This window comes from Somniosus microcephalus, chromosome 12 (assembly GCF_052327205.1).
Source record: "Somniosus microcephalus isolate GS21.2 chromosome 12, FLI_Smic_1.0, whole genome shotgun sequence".
In the NCBI taxonomy this organism is placed as follows: Eukaryota; Metazoa; Chordata; class Chondrichthyes; order Squaliformes; family Somniosidae; genus Somniosus; species Somniosus microcephalus.
The window spans coordinates 146,183,586-146,204,559 of record NC_140998.1 but is presented as its reverse complement, the minus strand read 5'-3'; the positions used below and the strand labels follow the sequence as shown (position 1 = coordinate 146,204,559).

Here is a 20,974-nt window from a genome sequence, read left to right as displayed (position 1 = left end):
GTAGGCCATTCGGCCCCTCGAGCCTGCTCCGCCATTCAATGCGATCATGGCTGATCATCCAAATTCAGTACCCTGTCCCCACTTTCTCTCCATATCCCTTGATCCCTTTAGCCTTAAGAAATAGCCCCGCTATCATTCTGGTGAATCTGCACTGCACCCACTCCAAGGCCAGTATTTCCTTCCTGAGGTGCGGTGCCCAGAACTGAACGCAGTGCTCCAGATGGGGCCTAACCAGAGCTTTGTACAACTGTAGCCTAACTTCCACCCTTTGTATTCCAGGATGACACAGATACGAAAAGCAAAATCTTTGGGCACAGTTTGCTGTAGGCCACTGTATGACATAACATATTATCATGAGTCACAAATTTATTTATATATACTTTCATCAAAGCCACTCTAAAGCTCCATTTTAAAACTTTTTTTAAAGTAAAAAAAAATTCCTCCTGGCTTTAATTTGACAAATTATCGGAACATGCTATTTTCTTTTCTGCTTCATCTGGAGGACCGGGGAGCTGGCATTGGCCGATGGGGCTGTATCCTGCGGTGTCTCTGTGTGCACAAGGACACAACAGATGGGTGATACAGTTAGCCATATGGAGGGGAGGCTGCCTGCGGGGCTTTCTCTGACCCTCAGCGGAATGGGATCGCTGGCCTTGCCCCACCCCTCCCCTCCCCCTTGGCTCTGCCCTGAAAGATGAGACGTGTCAGGCAGTGTCTGGAGAGGTTCTATTGTAAGAAGCCGCAGTGAGAGCTCACTTAAAGACAACTGGTCAGATTTCCAAAAATAAAAGCGGGACGCACCGCTAAACCCTAATGGGTTCATTGCTCCCTGTCTACCTGTTCTTTGTTACCTGTATGTGTTTGTCTACTTCGCAGTCTCTCTGTCTACATGTCCTTCTCTGTGTGTGTCTTTCTCACTGTATTATACCCCTCTAATTGTCCGTCTCTCTCTCTCCCCTCTCAGTCTTTGTATCGGTGGGTCTGTCTGAATGTGTCTCTAGCTCTCGGTCTGTATCTGTCTCTCCATAGGGCCGAAATCACTGTCAACCGTGTAATTGTATGCGTGTTGGATCAAATGTGTCGCTACGCCATTTTAACGGGTGACGTTTGTGTCGATTAAGACCTCCAAAAATTAATTCCTAGGCTGACTTATCGTTCCCTTTCCCCTTCTCTTCCCTTTCCGCTTCTCCTGGCCTTTTGTTGGTAAGATGAAAAGCAGAGTGTGTGAGTGTTTTTTTTTTGATCGTTGTGACTGATTTACTCCCTTGGTTACAGAATGGTGGTAGATATATGTTGAGTAAATATACACGAGTGAAATACATTTGCCTGCAATGTGTATGAGACATTTTCTACTAAAATTAATGCATGTAGCTAAAATAGTGTCGCCCGAGCAACACCGTGGCCAGTCAGCGATTTCTATTGGACGACACTAGCCCAGGAGTTATCTGTCTGCCCTGGGACACTGGCCTCTTCCTCCTCCCACCCACAAATACTGAAAAGGGAAGCCCCCACCCTTAAGAACTCATCACCCAGCTGCTGTCAGCGCAGACCAGAGATTGAATCTAGCACTTCCCCATTGCGGGCCAGAGACTGAATCTAGCACTTCCCCATTGCGGGCCAAAGATTGAATCTAGCACTTCCCCATTGCGGGCCAAAGATTGAATCTAGCACCTCCCCATTGCAGGCCAAAGATTGAATCTAGCACTTCCCCATTGCGGGCCAAAGATTGAATCTAGCACCTCCCCATTGCGGGCCAAAGATTGAATCCAGCACTTCCCCATTGCGGGCCAAAGATTGAATCTAGCACCTCCCCATTGCGGGCCAAAGATTGAATCTAGCACTTCCCCATTGCGGGCCAAAGATTGAATCTAGCACTTCCCCATTGCGGGCCAAAGATTGAATCTAGCACTTCCCCATTGCGGGCCAAAGATTGAATCTAGCACTTCCCCATTGCGGGCCAAAGATTGAACCTAGCACTTCCCCATTGCGGGCCAAAGATTGAATCTAGCACTTCCCCATTGCGGATTGCTCCATATCACACAGGGTAGGTAATGCATTTACCCGTTGACTCATTCGAGTGGGGGAGTGGGGGGCATTATTTGAAGACAATCTCAAACATTGTGTAGTAAAAACAAAAAATGCTGGAAATACTCAGCAGGTCAGGCAGCATCTGTGCAGAAAAAAACAGAGTTAACGTTTCAGGTCGATGACCTTTCATCAGAACTGGAAAAGTTAGAAATGTAGCAGTTTTTAAGCAAGTACCGAGGCAATGAAGTGGGGGGGGGGTGTGGGGGGGCGAGAAAAGAGCAAAAGGGGAAGGTCTGTGAGAGGGTGGAAGGCAGGAGTGATTAAATGACAAAGTGATGATGGTTCAAGGAAAAAGCGGGTGGTAATGGGACAAGAAAAGAAACAAAAGGTGGGTCGAGAGGAGCTGTAAATGGCAACAGCAGAATCATTCCCAACAGCTGCTGTCTGAAACAATCTGTTATGATCTGTGAAGCCATCCCTTCGGGCAGAACCCTCTAAACCCGAGACCTCCACCACCTAGAAGGACAAGGACAGCAGGCGTATGGGAACACCATCACCTCCAATCCCACTCCATCCCGACTTGGACATAAATTCCTCCATCGTCGCTGGGTCAAAGTCCTGGAACTCCCTATCTATGGCCATCTTTGGAGCTTGGGGGATCAGTTTTAATGAGTTCACATAATTTGGGGGATGCTGCCAAGGCCAGCATTAATTGTCCATCTCTAGCTGCCCTGAGAAGGTGATGGTGGGCCTTCTCCTTGAACCGCGGTAGTCCTTGTGGTGATAGAGCCCTCACTGATAGTAGGGAATTCCAGAGTACCGACCCAGCAGCGATGAAGGAACGGTGATGTATATGCCTGAGTTAGGATGGTGTGTAACTTGGATGAGAACTTGTGGCTGCCAGTGTTCCCATGATGCTGCTGTTCTTCGTGGCACTAGAGGTTGTGGGGAAAAGGGTCGTCAACAAAGTAATTCTGTGACCTGCAGTTATGTTACTTAAAATAACCTTCCAGTTCCTGATTGCTATCCAGCAACCCCGCTGGGAAGTGCGAGTGCAGAGGGATGTTGGGTGAGGAAGGGAATTGCACCTCATCTGCGATGCCTCTGCAGTTGAATAGCCTACCAATATTTACTGTCTGAATGGCCACTTGGATGAGTTATTGCAGGACAAGAAAATTGAAACAAAAATTAATGGAACAGTGCATTACAATTAGACAGATTATAAACCATTTTAAGTAAAGAGTTCTGTTCAATGCATTTTGAAACAGTGCTTGTCTAATCTAGGAGACTGTTACTTCCCCCCTAACCCCCCCCCCCAAGAAGACAGGATCCAAATACAGCTTCCAAAGTGAGGTGTAAAAATCTCATAAAGATTCAAAGGCTGTTGTAATGTAGGAAAACATGGCAGCCAATTTGTGCACAGCAAGGTCCCACAAACAGCAATGAGTTAATGATCATATAATCTGTTTTTAAGTGATATTGGTTGAGGGATAAATATTGGCCATGATACTGGGGAGAAATCCCCTGCTCTTTTTTGAAATAGTGCCATGGGATCTTTTACGTCCACCTGACAGGGTAGATGGGGCCTCGGTTTAAGGTCTCATCCGAAAGATGACACCTCCGACAGTGCAGCACTCCCTCAGTACTGGGAGTGTCAGTCTGGATTATGTGCTCAAGTCTCTGGAGTGGGACTCGAACCCATAAAGGCAGAGTGCTACCGCTGAGCCATTAATCAGCAGGCATAATATAGATTAAAAACCATCAACTGGCCTGCTGATTAGGAGTGACATAAACATCTCAGCCACCGTATGTTACACTGAAATGTGTGTCGCTCTTAAATAAATAGACTATTAAAGTCCCTTTGTGGTAACCTCACTGTTGCAAACTGCCTGACTACAGTAAGAAAGCTCTGTGCCGGCGACAGAAAATGTGTTCATAATAAATAAAGGAAAAGGAGTGTTTGGCCCCTTTAAGGCTGCAAACCCAAAACATGACCGATTTGACCCTGGGTCCTTATTGGTGGAAGCTGTGACGACTGCAGTTGCTGAGAGATGTTTGGAGGAGGAAGTGAGCAGTGAAGGTGCGATTGGACCCACGGCCTCTGCTCGGTTACACTGGCGGCCGGATACATTTTGGAATCCTGAAACACGACCTTTTCCTCAGATACATTTTGCAATCGGATACACGATCCCTTTGCTGGGATACTCCTGTGTGTCTGGTATGGATACAATGTGAATGTCGGTCTGATCAGCTATTCGGGCGATCGCTTCACTCGGGGTAAGTTTTAACGCCGGCTGTTCTTTGTCACTTTCCGATGGGCCTGGGCTCTCTGCGGGGCCAGGTCAGTTTCAACTAGTTCCGCTTGGCCTGGGCTCTCTGGTCAGTTTCAGGTCGGATTGCTGGTCTCTCCTGGTCGCTGTTAACAGAGGAACGCGGGGAGCGTGAATTAAATATTAGCCAACTGACCCGGGGAGCCTGTCAGTGATGTTGCTGCCACCGAACCCTCTGTTTTAAGAGAAAATAAATTAAAACTCTCACTCCCTCGGTGAGAGAGGACTGCATTATTTTCTAAACTGGCAATTTTTCGACATACAATGTATGTGTTGTACATATCATTTTAAATGGCGAATGGGTCTACTCATTCTTCAAAATTGTATTCGAATAGGGAAAATCTTTACCACCAGACCAGTAATCTGGAAAAGAGCCAACCTTTTGTGTGTTTAAAGGGTTTTCTCATAATTTCAGGCTAGCCGAGAGGCTCCAATTACTCCAGAGTTTGAAAAAACTCTTCCTTTCGGTGGCACCCGTTGGCCTTTCCGTCTGCAACCGGAACCCATCCCTGAAAGCAGTGGCCTTTGTGTTATATAATAATTCATTTTTAGCTCGGAGTCTGATCGACATTATTGCATCTGGTCGTTTTTCTTTCGTTTAAATTCAGTTTCCCATTTTTGTTCACACACAAGGACGAAGTGTAACAAGTGAAGTAAGAACACGACCAGAGCTCGCCGGCTGTTTGGTTTCTAAACCCTGCTGATCGGGCCGGGGAGAGACGGCGAGATATCCCGGTACAAACCCGGGAGCTAGCGCGGGGTTGACAGCTGGGCCCAGTGACTGAAATGTCCCGAGTGTGTGCGTCGCCGCTGACAATGGGAAACGTTTTAACTTTGGCAAACTGCCCCACTTGTACCATTGATTTTGCGACCTAGAAACTTTTGCCAAAGTTTCAAACGGGGCTGTCAGCGCCAGGGAAAGGCCAGGAGTGCGGGAGAGAGATATCAATACAATCTAAATACCCCACTGCAACACATGCCGAGAAGTCCCACCTGGCGGTATTGGTGTACCAGCTCTCAAGGTGGCTTGGCTGATCCAATTTAAACCTAAATAGGTCAATGGTTCTGTTCAAGTAGTGCCACATGAACACATTCAGGATCCGCCCACTAATATAATCAACAGCCATTTTCAGGTTAAGAGCTGAGTTTATACCGAAGATTCAGAGTTGTTAAACTAGGTCAAATTTTTAAAGCGAAGTGAGTGAGCCTCACTGCTGTTGAGTGGGACTTGTCTGCAGTTAGTCAGATAGGGACGGGAGGGGGCAGAAAGAAAGACTTGCATTTATATAACACCTTTCACAACTTTAGGACATTCCAAAGGGCATTTGCAAAAGTATTTTTGAAGTGTGGTCACTACTGTAATGTAGGGAACGAAGCAGCAAATTTGCTCACAGCAATGTGATAATGATCAGATAATCTGTTTTAGATGTTGATTGAGGGATAAGTATTGAAAAGAAAGAAAGACTTGCATTTATATAACGCCTTTCAAGACCACCGGACGTCCCAATGCGCTTTACAGCCAATGAAGTACTTTTTGAAGTGGAGTCACTGTTGTAGGAAATGTGGCAGCCAATTTGCGCACAGCAAGCTCCCACAAACAGCAAAGTGATAACCAGATAATGTGCTTTGGTGATGTTGGTTGAGGGATAAATATTGGCCAGGACTCCGGGGATAACTCCCCTGCTCTTTGAAATAGTGCCATAGGATCTTTTATGCCCACCTGAGAGGGCAGACGGGTCCTTGGTTTAATGTCTCATCCGAAAGACAGCACCTCTGACAGTGCAGCACTCCCTCGGTGCCGCACTGGAGTGTCAGCCTAGATTTGTGTGCTGAAGTCTCTGGAGTGGGACTTGAACCCACAACCTTCTGACTCGGAGGCAAGTGTGCTGCCCACTGAGCTACTGGCTGACACAGTAAATTGGCCAGAACACCGAGGATAATGCCGCTGCTCCGCTTCAAAATAGTGGCATGGGACCTTTTACATCCACCCGAGAGGGCAGTCGGGGCCTCGGTTTAATGACTCATCCGAAAGAGAGTGCAGCATTCCCTCAGTACGGCACTGGAGTGTTAGCCTAGATTTTTGTGCTCGAGTCTCTGGAGTACTCCGAGGCCAGAGTGCTACCAACTGAGCCACAGCTGATAGGGTGCTGCCCTGGGAGTGTCGGCCTGGATTATGTGCTCAGCTCACTGGAGTGGGACTTGAACCCACGACATTCTGACTCAGAGTGTTACCCACTGAGCCATGCTGGAGCCTCTCAATAGGTCAGCGGGCATCTCTGGGGAGAGCAGATGAGTTGATCTTTCAGGTGTAAACGCTTCACCAGAACTCCTAGAGTAGCAGGCCAAAAGATGGAGAGGCCAGAGTGGGAATGGCAAATGACGGGGAGCTCGGGGTCGCACTTGCTGACAGAACAGAGCTGATTGGTAAAGCTCTCATCTAATCTGCATTTGGTCTCTCTGATGTAGAGGGTATCGTGCTGTGAGCAGAGAATACAGTATCTTAGCTTGGAGGAAGTGCTGTCTGGTATGAGGAAGAATGACTTGGAAAAAAAATTGGGACTTTTTTTTTAAACTGTAGAGATTATGGGGTGATTTGACAGAGGTGTTTAAAATTATGAAAGGATGGGACAGGGTAGATAGAAACAAACTGTTTCCAGTGGCCGAGGGTGCTAGAATGAGGGGACATGGATAGAAGATTAAATATAAGTGATTTAGGACAGAGCAGGAGAAACTTTTTTAATATGGGGTTGTGCGGCTGTGAAATGCACCCTCAGTGTTAATGATTGAAGCAGAGACCTTGTTAACATTTAAGAATAGGTTAGAGAGGTGGTTGAAGGAAAAGGTGAATAAAGAGATATGGAAGGCACATGGGATTAAGACTACTGCACAAACACCAACACAGATTGGATGGGCCAAAAGACCTGTTTTCATGTTGTATTTTCTATTAATTCTATGTTTTGTTCCAATGCCCATGCATGAATGCTTTCCAACAGGAGTCACTGATTGGTATCAGAAGCAGGAACTGTAGTTGACTTTCCCCTCCCCTTCCCAGCCCAGGGAAATTGAAACCATTTTCGCGCCCATTCCACCAGAGACCCCTGGACGATATTAGTAATAATAACCCACCCCTGGCATGGTTGACGACATCCAACTTGGCACGAAGCAGTGTTTAAACCTTCAGTCCTTTCGAATCAGTGTGAGTCAGCTCTACACCACAGGGTATTCACCTGCTGAGCTGGCGATGTGGGTGGTTGGTTCTCGGATCCTTCTTTTGGCATTCTGTGAAACCCTGGGATCGATCCAATGATGTGCTTTGATGCACATCACAGTAAAGTCTGGTGGTTTATCGAAGGGCATCTTGAGAAAAGAGCGCAGTCACATCGCCTGTTTTATGTAATTCTTTTGTTGGCATGTCTAATTGCATTTGGATATCCAGGCTGGGAGAATGTTCCCATTTTAACATCAAACACCACCAGGGCAGATACAGCACAGGTTAGATACAAAGTAAAGCTCCCTCTACACTGTCCCATCAAACACTTCCAGGGCAGGTACAGCACGGGTTAGATACAGAGTAAAGCTCCCTCTACACTGTCCCATCAAACACTCCCAGGGCAGGTACAGCACAGGTTAGATACAGAGTAAAGCTCCCTCTACACTGTCCCATCAAACACTCCCAGGGCAGGTACAGCACAGGTTAGATACAGAGTAAAGCTCCCTCTACACTGGCCCATCAAACACTCCCAGGGCAGGTACAGCACAGGTTAGATACAGAGTAAAGCTCCCTCTACACTGTCCCATCAAACACTCCCAGGGCAGGTACAGCACAGGTTAGATACAGAGTAAAGCTCCCTCTACACTGTCCCATCAAACACTCCCAGGGCAGGTACAGCACAGGTTAGATACAGAGTAAAGCTCCCTCTACACTGGCCCATCAAACACTCCCAGGGCAGGTACAGCACGGGTTAGATACAGAGTAAAGCTCCCTCTACACTGGCCCATCAACACCCCCAAGCAGGTACAGCACGGGTTAGATACAGAGTAAAGCTCCCTCTACACTGGCCCATCAACACCCCCAAGGCATGTACAGTGTGGGTTTGATGCAGAGTCCAGCTCCTTCCTGTCCTTGTATACTTTCTGATGCTGACAATTTGGCACCAATTTATGCTGCATTAGGACTGTTGTGTCCTCGGGACCAGCACCACTCGTAACTGAGTTCACACACACTCGAACGAGTTTCATGTACGACCTTCCCAGCTACAATGGAGAGGAGGTTTCCAGTCTGGGCTAGATTGGGACCAAGCTCCCAGAGGTGAGAGGGCAGTATTTGATCCACTGCACCTTCTGGTCCTCCTTGACATTTCTGTTCTGGTTTTGTGCTATGAGAATCTCACTGAGGAACCCAGCTCCAAAACCCAATCTGTGTACGTATAGGCCACATTTAGCCCCCTGTATTGGAGTTTACCCTAAATTCCATTAGTGAATGTTTGAATGACAGTGATTGGTATATTTGGAGAAAGAAGTTGAGTTATTCATTTTATAATTAAAACTCCCCCAGCTGAACTAGAATTGGTTGCATCGTGGGAACCTTCCGAGATTGAGAAAGCAGAACAGGCTGTTTCACTTCAAGTGGCTACTCATGGTTTCTGTAGGCTGCAGTTATGCCCACGTCACATTTAATTGTCTTAAATCACCATCTCTCTGTCTCGCCTTTCCCAGTTCTTGTATGTTGCAACCTTAGTTTTGCATCTGTGAATTCCTTCCTGAATTCTTGTTGTGGGAAGCAGATGGGTCCCAGTGCAGAAGAGGCTGTTTCCTGGGCACCATATTTGAAGCTTTCCTGCCTGTTGGTTGACATCTCTGACCTATCTAGTGGCTGTGTCTGTTAAAGCAAGAACAAAAGGACTTTATATCGTGTCTTTCACAACCTCAGGACGTCCCAAAGCGCTTTACAGCCAGTGAAGTAATTTTTGAAGTGTAGACACTGTTGTAATGTAGAAAATGCGACAGCCAATCAGCACACAGCAAGATCCCACAAACATAGATATTTGGTTTCAGCAATCTTGGTCGAGGGCTAAATATTGGCCAGGACACCTTGAAGAACATCCCTGCTCTTCTTCAAATAGTGCTGTGGGATCTTCTACGCCCACCTGAGACGGCGGGTGGGGGCCTCGGTTTAACATTTCATCCAAAAGATTGCACTCCCTCAGTACTGCACTGGACTGTCAGCCTAGATTTTGTGTTCCTATCTCTGAAGTGGGACTTGAACCCACAACCTTCTGACTCGGGTGAGAGTGCTACCAACTGAGCCAACGTTGACAACTTAAAATAAGGAACTGGCAGCTTTCGCAACAGGTGACTGCAGTCATGAGCCAGGAGAGCAAGAGGTTATCCAGGTTCTGTCTCCTGCTCTGTGTTGTTAGCTTGTCTAGTATACAACAGTTGTAGGGGGTCCTACAACTGGGCTCAGCAGCCCCTGGTCAGGGAGAGGAAAATCTAGACCGTGTTCCTGCTACTTCTAGCCATCTTGTGACCACTGTTAAAAGTGCGCCTGTGTGGACATTGAGCCCCGTTGCGATCTGCTGCGTGTAATCATGACGCAAGATCTGCAGCCATGTGTCCTGTTCACGCAAGTGTCAGAAGGTTGTGGGTTCAAATCCCACTCCAGGGACTCGAGCACAAAATCCAGGCTGACACTCGCAGTGGAGCGCTGCAATGTCGGAGGTGCCGTCTCTCGGATGAGATGTTAAACCAAGGTCCCCATCTGCCGTCTCAGGTGGATGTAAAAGATCCCATGGCACTACTTGAAGAAGCGCAGGGGAGTTCTCCCCAGTGTCATGACCAATATTTATCCCTCAAACAACATCATCACCAAAAACAGGTTATCTGATCATAATCACGTTGTTTGTGGGACCTTGCTGTGTGCATATTGGCTGCCACGTTTCCTACATTACAACAGTGACTACACTTCAAAAGTACTTTAATTGACTGTAGAGCATTTAGGGACGTCCTGAAGTCATGAAAGGCATGATAGAAATTCAAGTCTTTTAAATGCACCTTCAACTGTGGCGATCATAACGCTGTTGGGATCTCTTTAGAGATGTGTAGTATTGGGAGGGGGTGGAGATAGTTTATCAGATTTCTGTATTAATGAAGAAGACATAAAGTGACATGAACAGTATGTGTGTGTCTTCCTGCTGAGGCTGACTGGCTAGTGATTTTTTTCTTCCTCCCAGTGGTGCTGCAGCCAACTCAGCTGAGATTAGCTAACTCAGAAAACACCAGCAATCACTCCTGGCATCTTCCTATTCTATGTGGCTCACTGGCAGGTGCATCTACCTACTATTCTAGTTACTTTCGGTTGCAAGTGCGGGGGAGCTCGTGGATTTCATCATCTTACGATCAAGACCATCCGAGCTGCTGCCTCTGCTACTTCCACCTCTTCTCCCTCTGCTCCTAATCTCTGTCTCTGTCTCCTACTACCCCATCCCTGAGCATTGTTGCCTTGCCTGCTGCAAACTCATCTCTTCCATGAGACCCAGCTCCTGCTCCCCTTGAGCTTCTTCCACTTTGATCACTCCACTCCTTGCACCTTGTTACTGTCCCAACCCTCTCTCCCATGGATCGATGTTTGTTTCCCCTCATGCAGCACCTTGGGACATCTTGTAGGTTAAGGGCACTTTCCACAGACATGTCGTTGACGTTGTACAGTCAGTTTCTGGAAAGGAATAGCCTATGGGTGAAGGTGCATCATGGCTAGTGTTGCCAACCCTGTAAGGATGCATTCCTGGTGGTTTCATCACATGACCTCCTGCCTCCAATCATCCTGCCCCTACCTTCCTGCCTTTGATCATCTGACAAATCCATCTTCGCTGTACCCCACCTTCCCAGCCAATTGGAAAGTGAGCAGACTCTTGGTTATCTGATTGGATGATTCTTGACAGTCAGTCAAACGGCCTTTTTCCCCCAATCTCCAAGTGTTAAAGAAAATAAAAATAATGCTTTTTTTAATGCCCTTATGATTTTTCTCCTGAGTTTGTAGAGATTAATCCTTAATTCACAGAGACTCCAGGACAATCCTGGAGGGTTGTCAATGTTAAGCATGGTGCCAGAGAACATGGGAACTGACTTCAGGGGAACTCCTTCAGGGTTAACAGTGAAACTTTCAGGGATGAAATTTCCCAACTGTTCTTGTGATTTCTCAGAATCCAGGAAGGATGTCCAACATTGACCCCGTTGGTTTGTTGTGTCGAATGCAAGAGCTTTGATCTGTAACAATAAGGATGTCCTTGTCTGATCCCCTGATGAATCTTATTATAACAGTTGTTTTCTCATTATGTTGCTGTGAGTGTGATCAGTCAAAGTGGCAAACTGGGCAGCAATGAATTCATAGCTAGGAGATAGCTGGGAGTGTAGGCTGGAATCTAATCAAGAGGTTCAGATGGTTTATATATAGAATAATGGATACCTGGGATCCCCCTCCACAACATCACACTGCCGGCGAAAATCTTATGGACACTTCTTGTACACAATGAATGTGGAGACCTCCTTACCAGACCCCTGTCCTCCACTTTCTTTTCTTGTCCCATTGCCATCCCTTTTTGCCTTGCACCTTCATCTCTTTTGTCATTTAATCACTCCTGCCTTCCGCCTTATCACAGGCCTTCCCTTTTTGTTCTTTCTTCTCCTCCTCCCTTTCCCTGCCTCTGTACTTGTTTAAAAACTGTTACATCTTTCATTTTTTCCAGTTCTGATGAAAGGTCATCAACCTGAAACCGTAACTCTCTTTCTCTCTTCACAGATGTTGCCTGACCTGCTGAGTATATCCAGGATTTTCTGTTTTTATTCCCTATCCTCCACTCTTCCATCAACCCCAACAGTTGGCCAACCAAATCCTGTCCTACGCCAAGTCTTGCTTGGCCATCAACCCCTCCCTTAGGATCCCTGTCCCCTAATGCATTTGATTTTAAAATACTCATCCTCGTCTTCAGATCACGCTCTGTCCTCCCTCCAAGCTTACACTCCCTCCTGCGTGTTCTAATCTTGACCCTTGCATTCTGCGTATCCCCTCCTCACTTCGCCCCACCATTGGCTGCCGGTCCTTCCATGGCCTCAGCCCTGCACTCTACAGCTGCCTCCCTGAACTTCTCTGCTTCCCTCTCCACCTTTTTAACAACATTTTCAAAACCCGTCTTATCGCCAAGCTTTCATGTATGTCAACAACAACAACTTGCATTTATATAGTGTCTTTAAGGTAGTAAAACATCCCAAGTCGCTTCACAGGAGCGTTATCAGAAAAAAACTGACATCGAGCCAAAGAACGAGACATTAGAACAGGTGACCAAAAGCTTGGTGAAAGAGGTGGATTTTAAAGTAGGATCTTCAAGCAGGAGAGAGAGGTATAGCGGTGAAGAGGTTTACGGAGGGAATTCCAGAGCTTTGGGCCAGGGTGGCTGAAGGCACGGCCGCCAATGGTGGTGCAAAGGAAGTGGGGGATGGAGGAGAAGCCAGAGTTGGAGGAGTGCAGGGCTGGAGGAGGTTACAGTGATGGGGAGGGGCAAGGCCTTGGAGGGATTTGAATACAACAATGAGAATTTTAAGCTGGAGGCATGGCTGGACAGGGAGCCAATGTAGGTCAATGAGCACTGGGGTGATGGGTGAATCAGACTTGATGCGAGTCAGAATACAGGCAGCAAAGTACTGGATGAGCTCCAGTTTATGGAGGGTGGAAGATGTGAGGCTGGCCAGGAGAGCGTTGGAATCGTCAAGTCTTGAGGTAACAAATGGCATAGATGAGGGTTTTTACAAATTTCCCCATCTTGGCTCAACCTCCATTTCTTTATAACTTTTATCTGGTTCTCCTCCTCCTATCTGAAGTTCCTTGAGTTCTTTTTTACATTGGAGCTGCCGTATAAATGCAACTTGTTGCTTTTGTAGCAATTCAGCTCCATAATTATGTTTAAATACACACTCTGCTTAAGAGGTTGGCCCAGGACTCTTGTACGGAGTGATTGTTGAAATGGGAACACTTCTATCACTTGTGTTCAGCCGTGGCTCACTGGGTAGCTCTCTTACCGCTGAGTCAGAAGGTCATGGGTTCAAATCCCACTCCAGGGCCTTGCGTACATAATCTAGGCTGACACTCCAGTGCATTACTGAGGGAGTGCTGCACTGTCGGAGATGCTGTCTTTTGGATGAGACATTAAACTGAGGCCCTGTCGGCTCCCTTCAGGTGGATGTAATAGATGCCACGGCACTATTTCGAAGAGATCAGGGGCGTCCTGGCCAATATTTATCACTCGACCAACATCATTAAAACAGATTATCTGGTCGTTATTGTTGGATCCGTGGTTCAGTGGATATGCTGTTATTAAATCACACGGATGCCGTACATTAACAATAAACAGGTCTTTACTGGAGGAGGGTAGTCTCAAGACTGGGGGTACAGAGGCATGCGCAAAGCTTATACAGGTGTGGTCACTGCCGGTACTACAGTATACAGGAGCTGTAAAAGTAGTTCTGACTTAAAGGCACATACACTACAATTCCTCCCCTTTTAGATTAGTAGTACCCCTAATATTCAAATAACAATTGACATTTCAACATGTACATTAAACAACAAAAGTCCATTTATAGATTCAGTCTTTGGGGCGGCTTCCTGACCCTTTCGGGAATGCGCCTTTCCGGAGGTTCTTGTTCTTGGTGCAGAGGCGATCCTGACCCCTTTTCATCGGGTAGTTCATCGGGTTCCACTGCTACTGGGTCTGAGGTAGATGCTACCGGTATGTCGGGTTCATCCCCAGGTACTCGAGACATGGGGTTGACGCGTTCCTGTGACACTAAGATCTGATCGACGTGGCGTCTCACAATGTTCTCCCCGACATCCACTGTGTACATTAATGGCCCCTGCCTTGTACATATTGTTCCGGGTTGCCATTTCTCTGTTCAATAGTCACGGGCCAAGACTGGTTGCCCTACATTGAAGCTCCTTGTCGGCTTCTCATTGATGTGCTGGAATTGTTTGTCCTCAACATTTCTTCGCACATTTGGTCTGAGCAAGTCCAGACAAGATCTCAACCTTCGGTTAAAGAACATCATGGCCGGGGTCTGGTTGGTAACTGCATGTGTCGCGTTTCGGTAGGCTAATAAGAAATTGTCCATCTTATGCTGTAGTGGAATTTCATCGTCGCACATGGCCTTTATTGCCTTCTTAAAGGTTTGTACGAACCTCTCAGCCAATCCATTTGTGGCTGGATGATACGGGGCGGATGTGTAATGCCTTACCCCATTCCTTCTCATAAATTTTTGGAACTCGTCGGACACAAACTGTGGTCCATTATCAGAGCAAATCTGCTCTGGCAAACCGTTTCTGGCATATATGGTCCGTAGGACTGCAATCGTTTTCTCTGTAGTGGTTGAAGACATTTTTATCACCTCAGGCCACTTTGAATGAGCATCCACTGCTATTAAGAACATTGAGTCTATGAATGGACCAACAAAATCAATATGCACCTGTTGCCATGGAGAGGAGGGCCACTCCCATGGGTGTAGAGGGGCATGTGGTGGTGCATTTTGGACCTTCTGGCATCCTAAGCAGCTCTTCGTTAGGTCTTCGATTTGTTGATCGATTCCCGGCCACCACACAAGCCCTAGCAAGGCTCTTCATTTTCACTCCCCCCAGATGACCTTCATGTAGCTCATTTAGCACTCTCTCCCTTAACTTGGGTGGAATCACCACTCTGGATCCACACATCACTGTCCCCTGGCATACTGACAGCTGTTCTCTTCTGGATGAGAATGCTGGCAACAGTGAGTCGCCATGAGTTGGCCATCCCCTCACCGTCAATTCATATACCCGAGACAGCGTCGGATCATTGCAGGTCTCCTTCTCTATATCCGCGTTCGTTACTGGCAATCGTTCAATTATTGACGAATAAAATATCTCGATAGGGTCCACTGCTGGTGCTTCCTCCACAGTAGGCAGTGGCAGGCGCGATAGCCCATCAGTGTTCCCATGCTGTTTCGTGCCTTTATATTCTATTTCATATTGATTCGCCCCTAGAAACAGGGACCATCTTTGTAACCGCTGTGCAGTCATCACTGGAACGCCCTGCTTAGGATTAAAGATGGAGACAAGTGGTTGGTGGTCAGTCAGCAAGGTGAACTTCTGCCCATGCAGATAGTGGTTGAATTTTTTTACTCCCCATACTAGGCTGAGGACCTCCCTGTCAATCTCGACGTAGCTGCGCTTGGCCGAGGTTAGTGACCGAGACGCAAAGGCTACTCGCCTCTCCAACCCGTCAGGGAATTTGTGCGACGGCACCGCTCCAATACCGTAGGGTGATGCATCACATGCCAAACGAATTGGTAGTGCTGGGTTGAAATGGGCCAACACCTCTTTTGATGTGATCAATTCTTTACACTTCTGGAAAGCTCGTCTACGTTCGTCATCCCACTTCCATGGTACCCCTGTTTGCAGTAGGGTGTTCAGTGGGTGTAATACTGTAGACAAATTTGGTAAGAACTTGTGGTAGTAGTTTACCAGCCTGAGGAACGACCTCAGTTGTGACACATTTTCCGGTGCTGGAGCCTTGACTACTGCCTCAATCTTGTCAGGGGACTTATGTAACACCTCTTCATTGATGACGTGGCCACAATACGAGATCTGTTTCTGGAAAAACTTGCACTTGTGGCGATTAGCTCGTAGCCCATACTCCTTTTAATCTGGTGAGCACCTTCTCCAAGTTGGCGAGGTGATCACCGTCATTTTCGCCCATGACCAAGATGTCGTCCAAATAACACTGGGTCCCTGGAATCCCTTGCAGGACCTGATCCATCGCCCTTTGCCAGATAGCCGGAGCCGAGGCTACTCCAAACACCAGCCGGTTGTATTGATAGAGACCTTTTATGAGTGTTGATCGTAAGGTATTGTTTCGAAGCTTCTTCTACCTCCATTTGCAAGTACACCTGGGCTAGATCAATTTTGGTGAAGCGTTTACCTCCAGATAGTGAGGCGAAAATATCCTCAATTCGTGGAAGCGGATATTGTACCATGTGAAGGACTGGGTTCACTGTCACCTTAAAATCCCCACAGATGCGGACCTTCTTTGGTTCCCCAGGTGTATTACTCAATGACCTCTTCATTACAGGAACGATGGGTGTAGCCCACTCGCTCCAGTCCACTTTGGACAGTACTCCTGAACGTTCCAACCCTTCCAGCTCTGCTTCAACAGCTGGTCTGATCACATAAGGCACTGGTCTGGCCTTCAGAAACTTTGGGCTTGCATTTTCCTCTATTTTAATTGTTGCTGTTATTCCTTTTAGTGTTCCTAGTCCCTCCTGGAACACTTCTTTTGCGTCAGTTAGCATTTTTGACAGTCGTCCAAGTGTGACGTCGTCATCCTTTTTGGCCTCCACCTTCAGTGCCTGTATGGAATGCCAATCTAATTGTATCTTCTGGATCTATTCACGTCCTAGCAGTGGTGGTCCTCCATCTGGCAATACATATAAAGGCCAGGAAATACCTAAAATGGATATATATGTCACTTTCACCCTTATTTTTCCTTTGGGGTAGACTTTTTGCCCCGTATACGTCTTCAAGACAATCTCTGTATCTCTCAAGAGTATGTGTGAAAATGGCCGCTTGTAGTCTCTTTGATTGATTTATGACTGTTAGAGCTGACCCTGTGTCCAATTCCATTTTCACTTGGACTCCGTCTATCTTGAGTGTAACCCAGATAGTCTGGTGATCCTCCATTTCTGTTAACTTATGTAGTTTCAGACAACCCAGCTCCTTGATTCCGGAGTCTGAGTCACTTTTCTGTTCGTCTGAACCACTGTCCATCACCTGGTGTACCTTTTTGTACTTCTCCTGTGGAGATTTCTTACTGTTGGTTTTCTTCCCAGACCTGCAGACTCTTGCTATGTGTCCTGCTTTCCCACACTGTCTGCACACTTGGTCCTTGAACCAACAATCTTTCTGGTCATGTGTTGTTCTGCCGCAGCGATAGCACTTCCCTGTTCCATAGGACATTTCATTGGTGCCATATTCTTGCGGTCTCCGTTGTATCTCTGCAGCGCCCCTTGCGGCTGCTTCGTGTGATACTGCCATACTGAAAGCTTTGTCCAGCGTAAGGTCCTTTTCTGATAGAAGCCGTTTCTGGGTTCCTTCACTTTGTAGCCCACACACAAACTTGTCCCTTAACGTATCTGCTAGTCCGGCTCCAAACTGGCAGTGTTTCGAGAGCTTGCGCAGTTCCGTTAGGTACTCAGCATTGCTTTCGTCTTTGTGTTGGTTCCTTTTATGGAACTTAAATCATTCTGCTATCCGCAGCAGTGTGGGGTTTAAGTGGTCCTGTAGGATTTCTACTATGCTTTCAAAATTCTTGTTTACCGGCTTCTCTGGGGTTATTAGATTTCGCAGTAACCCATAAGTTTTTGCACCCATGGAATTTAACAGAACCAGTGCTTTATTAGCATCTGGCACTTCATTCGCCCTGCAGTACACCTCAATACGTTCCACATATGTTGCCCAATCTTCGACTTCATTGTCGAACGTAGAGATACTGCCACTCTTCGGCATCCTTGGGTGTGAGTTAACTGTCAAAAATGGCGCCTCCCGCGCTTCCCCTTCTTCTTTTCCGCTGGCACAAAATGGCGTCTCCCGCGCTCGCCCTTCTCCGCTGCGGCTTCTAAAAATGGCGTCTCCCGCGCTCTTTCTTCTCCGCAGCTCAATGGCGTCTCCCACGCTCCCCTTTCTTCGCCCCGCGGACCCTGTTCAGCCCGTGAGCCCTGGCTGTGCTCTGCGTGTTCTTTTTATATTTTTCGACGCCGCTCAGTCTAGAACCTGGCTGTTTCTCTACCCTCTCTCCGGTTTGTTTTCTTTTTCTCGACGTCGCTCGGTGTTCAACCCCCGGTTGCGCCTTGCGCTCTTCACCTTCTGTCTTACCCCGTCGACGCTGCTCGGCTTTCTGTCCGCCGTCGGTCGGCTCCAGCCGCCGCTGCTCGGGAAGGGTCTGCGCTGGACATGTCGTCGGTCTCTTGCTGCTTGTCGTGGCTGGGGAACCAAGCCCGGCTCTCCACAGCCTCCCCTGCAAAGTTCAATCTCTGCCTGACTGCTGGGCGGTTGCTCGTGGTTGACGCCCGTGTTCCTGGCCTCGACTTTTTTTTAATGTTGCAGGTAGATTCGAATCGACATCGTCGCCACTGTTGGATCCGTGGTTCAGTGGATATGCTGTTATTAAATAATCACACGGATGCCGTACATTAACAATAAACAGGTCTTTACTGGAGGAGGGTAGTCTCAAGACTGGGGGTACAGAGGCATGCGCAAAGCTTATATACAAGTGTGGTCACTGCCGGTACTACAGTATACAGGAGCTGTAAAAGTAGTTCTGACTTAAAGGCACATACACTAAAGTTATCACGTTGTTGTATGTGGGAGCTTGTTGTGTGCAAATTAGCTGCCACATTTCCCTGCATTGCAATGGTGACTACACTTCAAATAGTACTTCATTGGCTGTAAATTGCTTTGGGGCATCCTGAGGTCGTGAAAGGCACTATAGAAATGCAAGTTCTTTTCATTTTCTTGTTGCATTTACTGGTGTAGTAAATTTTTTTTTTTGCTCCCTTCCTGGCACAGGTTTGAAACTTTCATGAGGAAAGCCTTAGTCTCGGGCTGAAAAATGTGCAATGGGATGGTTGGACAGAAGAGCCACGGGCATCACCAAGTAACGCTGCTTCTGCTGGTGCTCCTCGCTTGTGTCTTTGAAGGATTAGCATCAACTGGTAGGTCTTCACATCCCATCATATCTTGGGGTCAGGGGGCGGGAGATCCATCCAGATGCAGTTTCCTGAGTCTCTTCCGACTGGTGTGTCATTGAAACAAAAACAGCAACTCGCATTTATATAGCGCCTTTTAATGTAGTAAACTGTCCCAAGGTGCTTCACAGGAGCGTTATCAGACAAAATTTGGCACCTAGCCACATGAGATATTCGGACAGGTGACCAAAAACCTGGTGAAAGAAGTAGGTTTTAAGAAAGGTTTTAAAGGAGGCCAGAGAGGTGGAGAGATTTAGGGAGGGAATTCCAGAGCTTGGGGCCGAGGCAGCTGAAAGCACGGCCAGCAATGGTGGAGCAAAATCGGGGATGCGCAAGAGGCCAGAATTGGAAGAGCGCAGAGATCTCGGAGAGTTGTAGGGCTGGAGGCGGTTACAGAGATAGGGAGGAGTGAGGCCCTGGAGGGATTTGAAAACAAAGATGAGAATTTTAAAATTGAGGCATTGCTGGACCGAGAGCCAATGTAGGTGATGGGTCAAAGGGACTTGTTATAGATAGGATACGGGCAGCAGAGCTTTCGGGTGAGTCTTTGAACGTCCTAACTGCAACCTGTGCTGGAATTTTTCAGTCACAAGAACATTTTAAACTATATCCCCCATGATTTCAGATTATGAAGGGGTTTGTTATGGTAGACATAGAGAAGATGTTTCAACTTGTCGGGGAGTCTAAAACTAGAGGCCATAGTCACCAATAATCCAATAAGGAATTCAGGAGAAACTTCTTTACTCCGAGAATGATTAGAATGTGGAACTCGCTACTGCAGGGAGTAGTTGAGGCAAATAGGATAGATACATTTAAGGGGAATCTAGACAAGTACAAGAGGGAGAACAGAAGAGAAGGATATGGCGATAGGGTGAGATGAAGTAAGGTGGGAGGAGGCTCTTGTGAAGCATAAATGGACCAGTTGGCCGATTGTAATTCTATGGTTGCCTGTTAACCAAACCAGGATGGCTGAAGTTGGCCAGCTGTTTAGTCTTCCACTGTACCTCTCCTGTTACTCAGGAGGAAGCAATTGATAGGAATTGTCAGGCCACCCGATGGCCAATTTGGTCCTGAGGTGGGTGGACTGGATTGGGGTGCCCACCAAGAGATGTGACCTGCATGCAAGCGGACATTACAAGGAAAAGGGGAAGTAAGCATTCGGAAGAGGTGCGCCTATTAATTGGGGAGTCTCGTTCACTTAAAGGTGAACCTCCAGCTAGCAGTGAGTGCTAAAATGTCTAAAACCAGGAAAATCTGAGATTACGTGTCAGAAACCTTCAGGTGCGCTAACTTAGAGAAAAGCAGCAAAATCTGACGCTTAGCTACAAGAAATCCCCAACATCTGCGCTTCAGAATGGCCATGGTTATAGGGCATTGATATGTGAAAACAAGTAGTTAGAAGCGGCTTTGTAGTTTAAGCTATAAGTATATTCAGGATTGCTTTGCCTTGTTTTGGAAGAATACTAGGTGACGCAATCCCCTTCATTGACATCCAGCCCCCCATTTCCCCCTCTTCCCTTTCCACTCAGCGCTGGTCTACCCGCGACCTGCTCTGATGGAAGTAATTACATCCGCTACATAATTGAGGTGGGAATTCTTGTCCGTATTGTATTTGTTTCTCTGATCCTTTGTTAAAATAACGGGATGGGGGGGGCTGGAGTTTATTTTAACGTGTTGGCTGCCATTACTACACGTCTGGGCTCCAGCCCCATGTATTTGCAGCACTGATGTGACTGGCCTCCTCCCATACTCAGCCATTCACACAGGAATGGTTCCATTTTTCAGAATGCCCCTGGGCC

General features: G+C 47.2%; 1 protein-coding gene across 2 annotated transcripts in view; it reads left to right on the top strand.

The window, feature by feature from the left end:
• The first annotated feature begins 4,035 nt into the window (after nucleotides 1-4,035).
• Nucleotides 4,036-20,974, top strand: part of LOC147109585 (sushi domain-containing protein 6-like) — a 61,700-nt gene continuing 44,761 nt past the window's right edge. Inside the window, exons 1-2 of one of the 2 annotated variants that reach the window (XM_086003642.1) lie at nucleotides 4,036-4,305; nucleotides 18,997-19,142. In XM_086003642.1, coding sequence (XP_085859768.1) covers nucleotides 19,040-19,142 — 103 coding nt within the window. In that variant the 5' untranslated portion in view covers nucleotides 4,036-4,305; nucleotides 18,997-19,039. The remainder of the gene's footprint in view (nucleotides 4,306-18,996; nucleotides 19,143-20,974) is intronic. The other variant, XM_086003641.1, reaches the window with a different exon arrangement.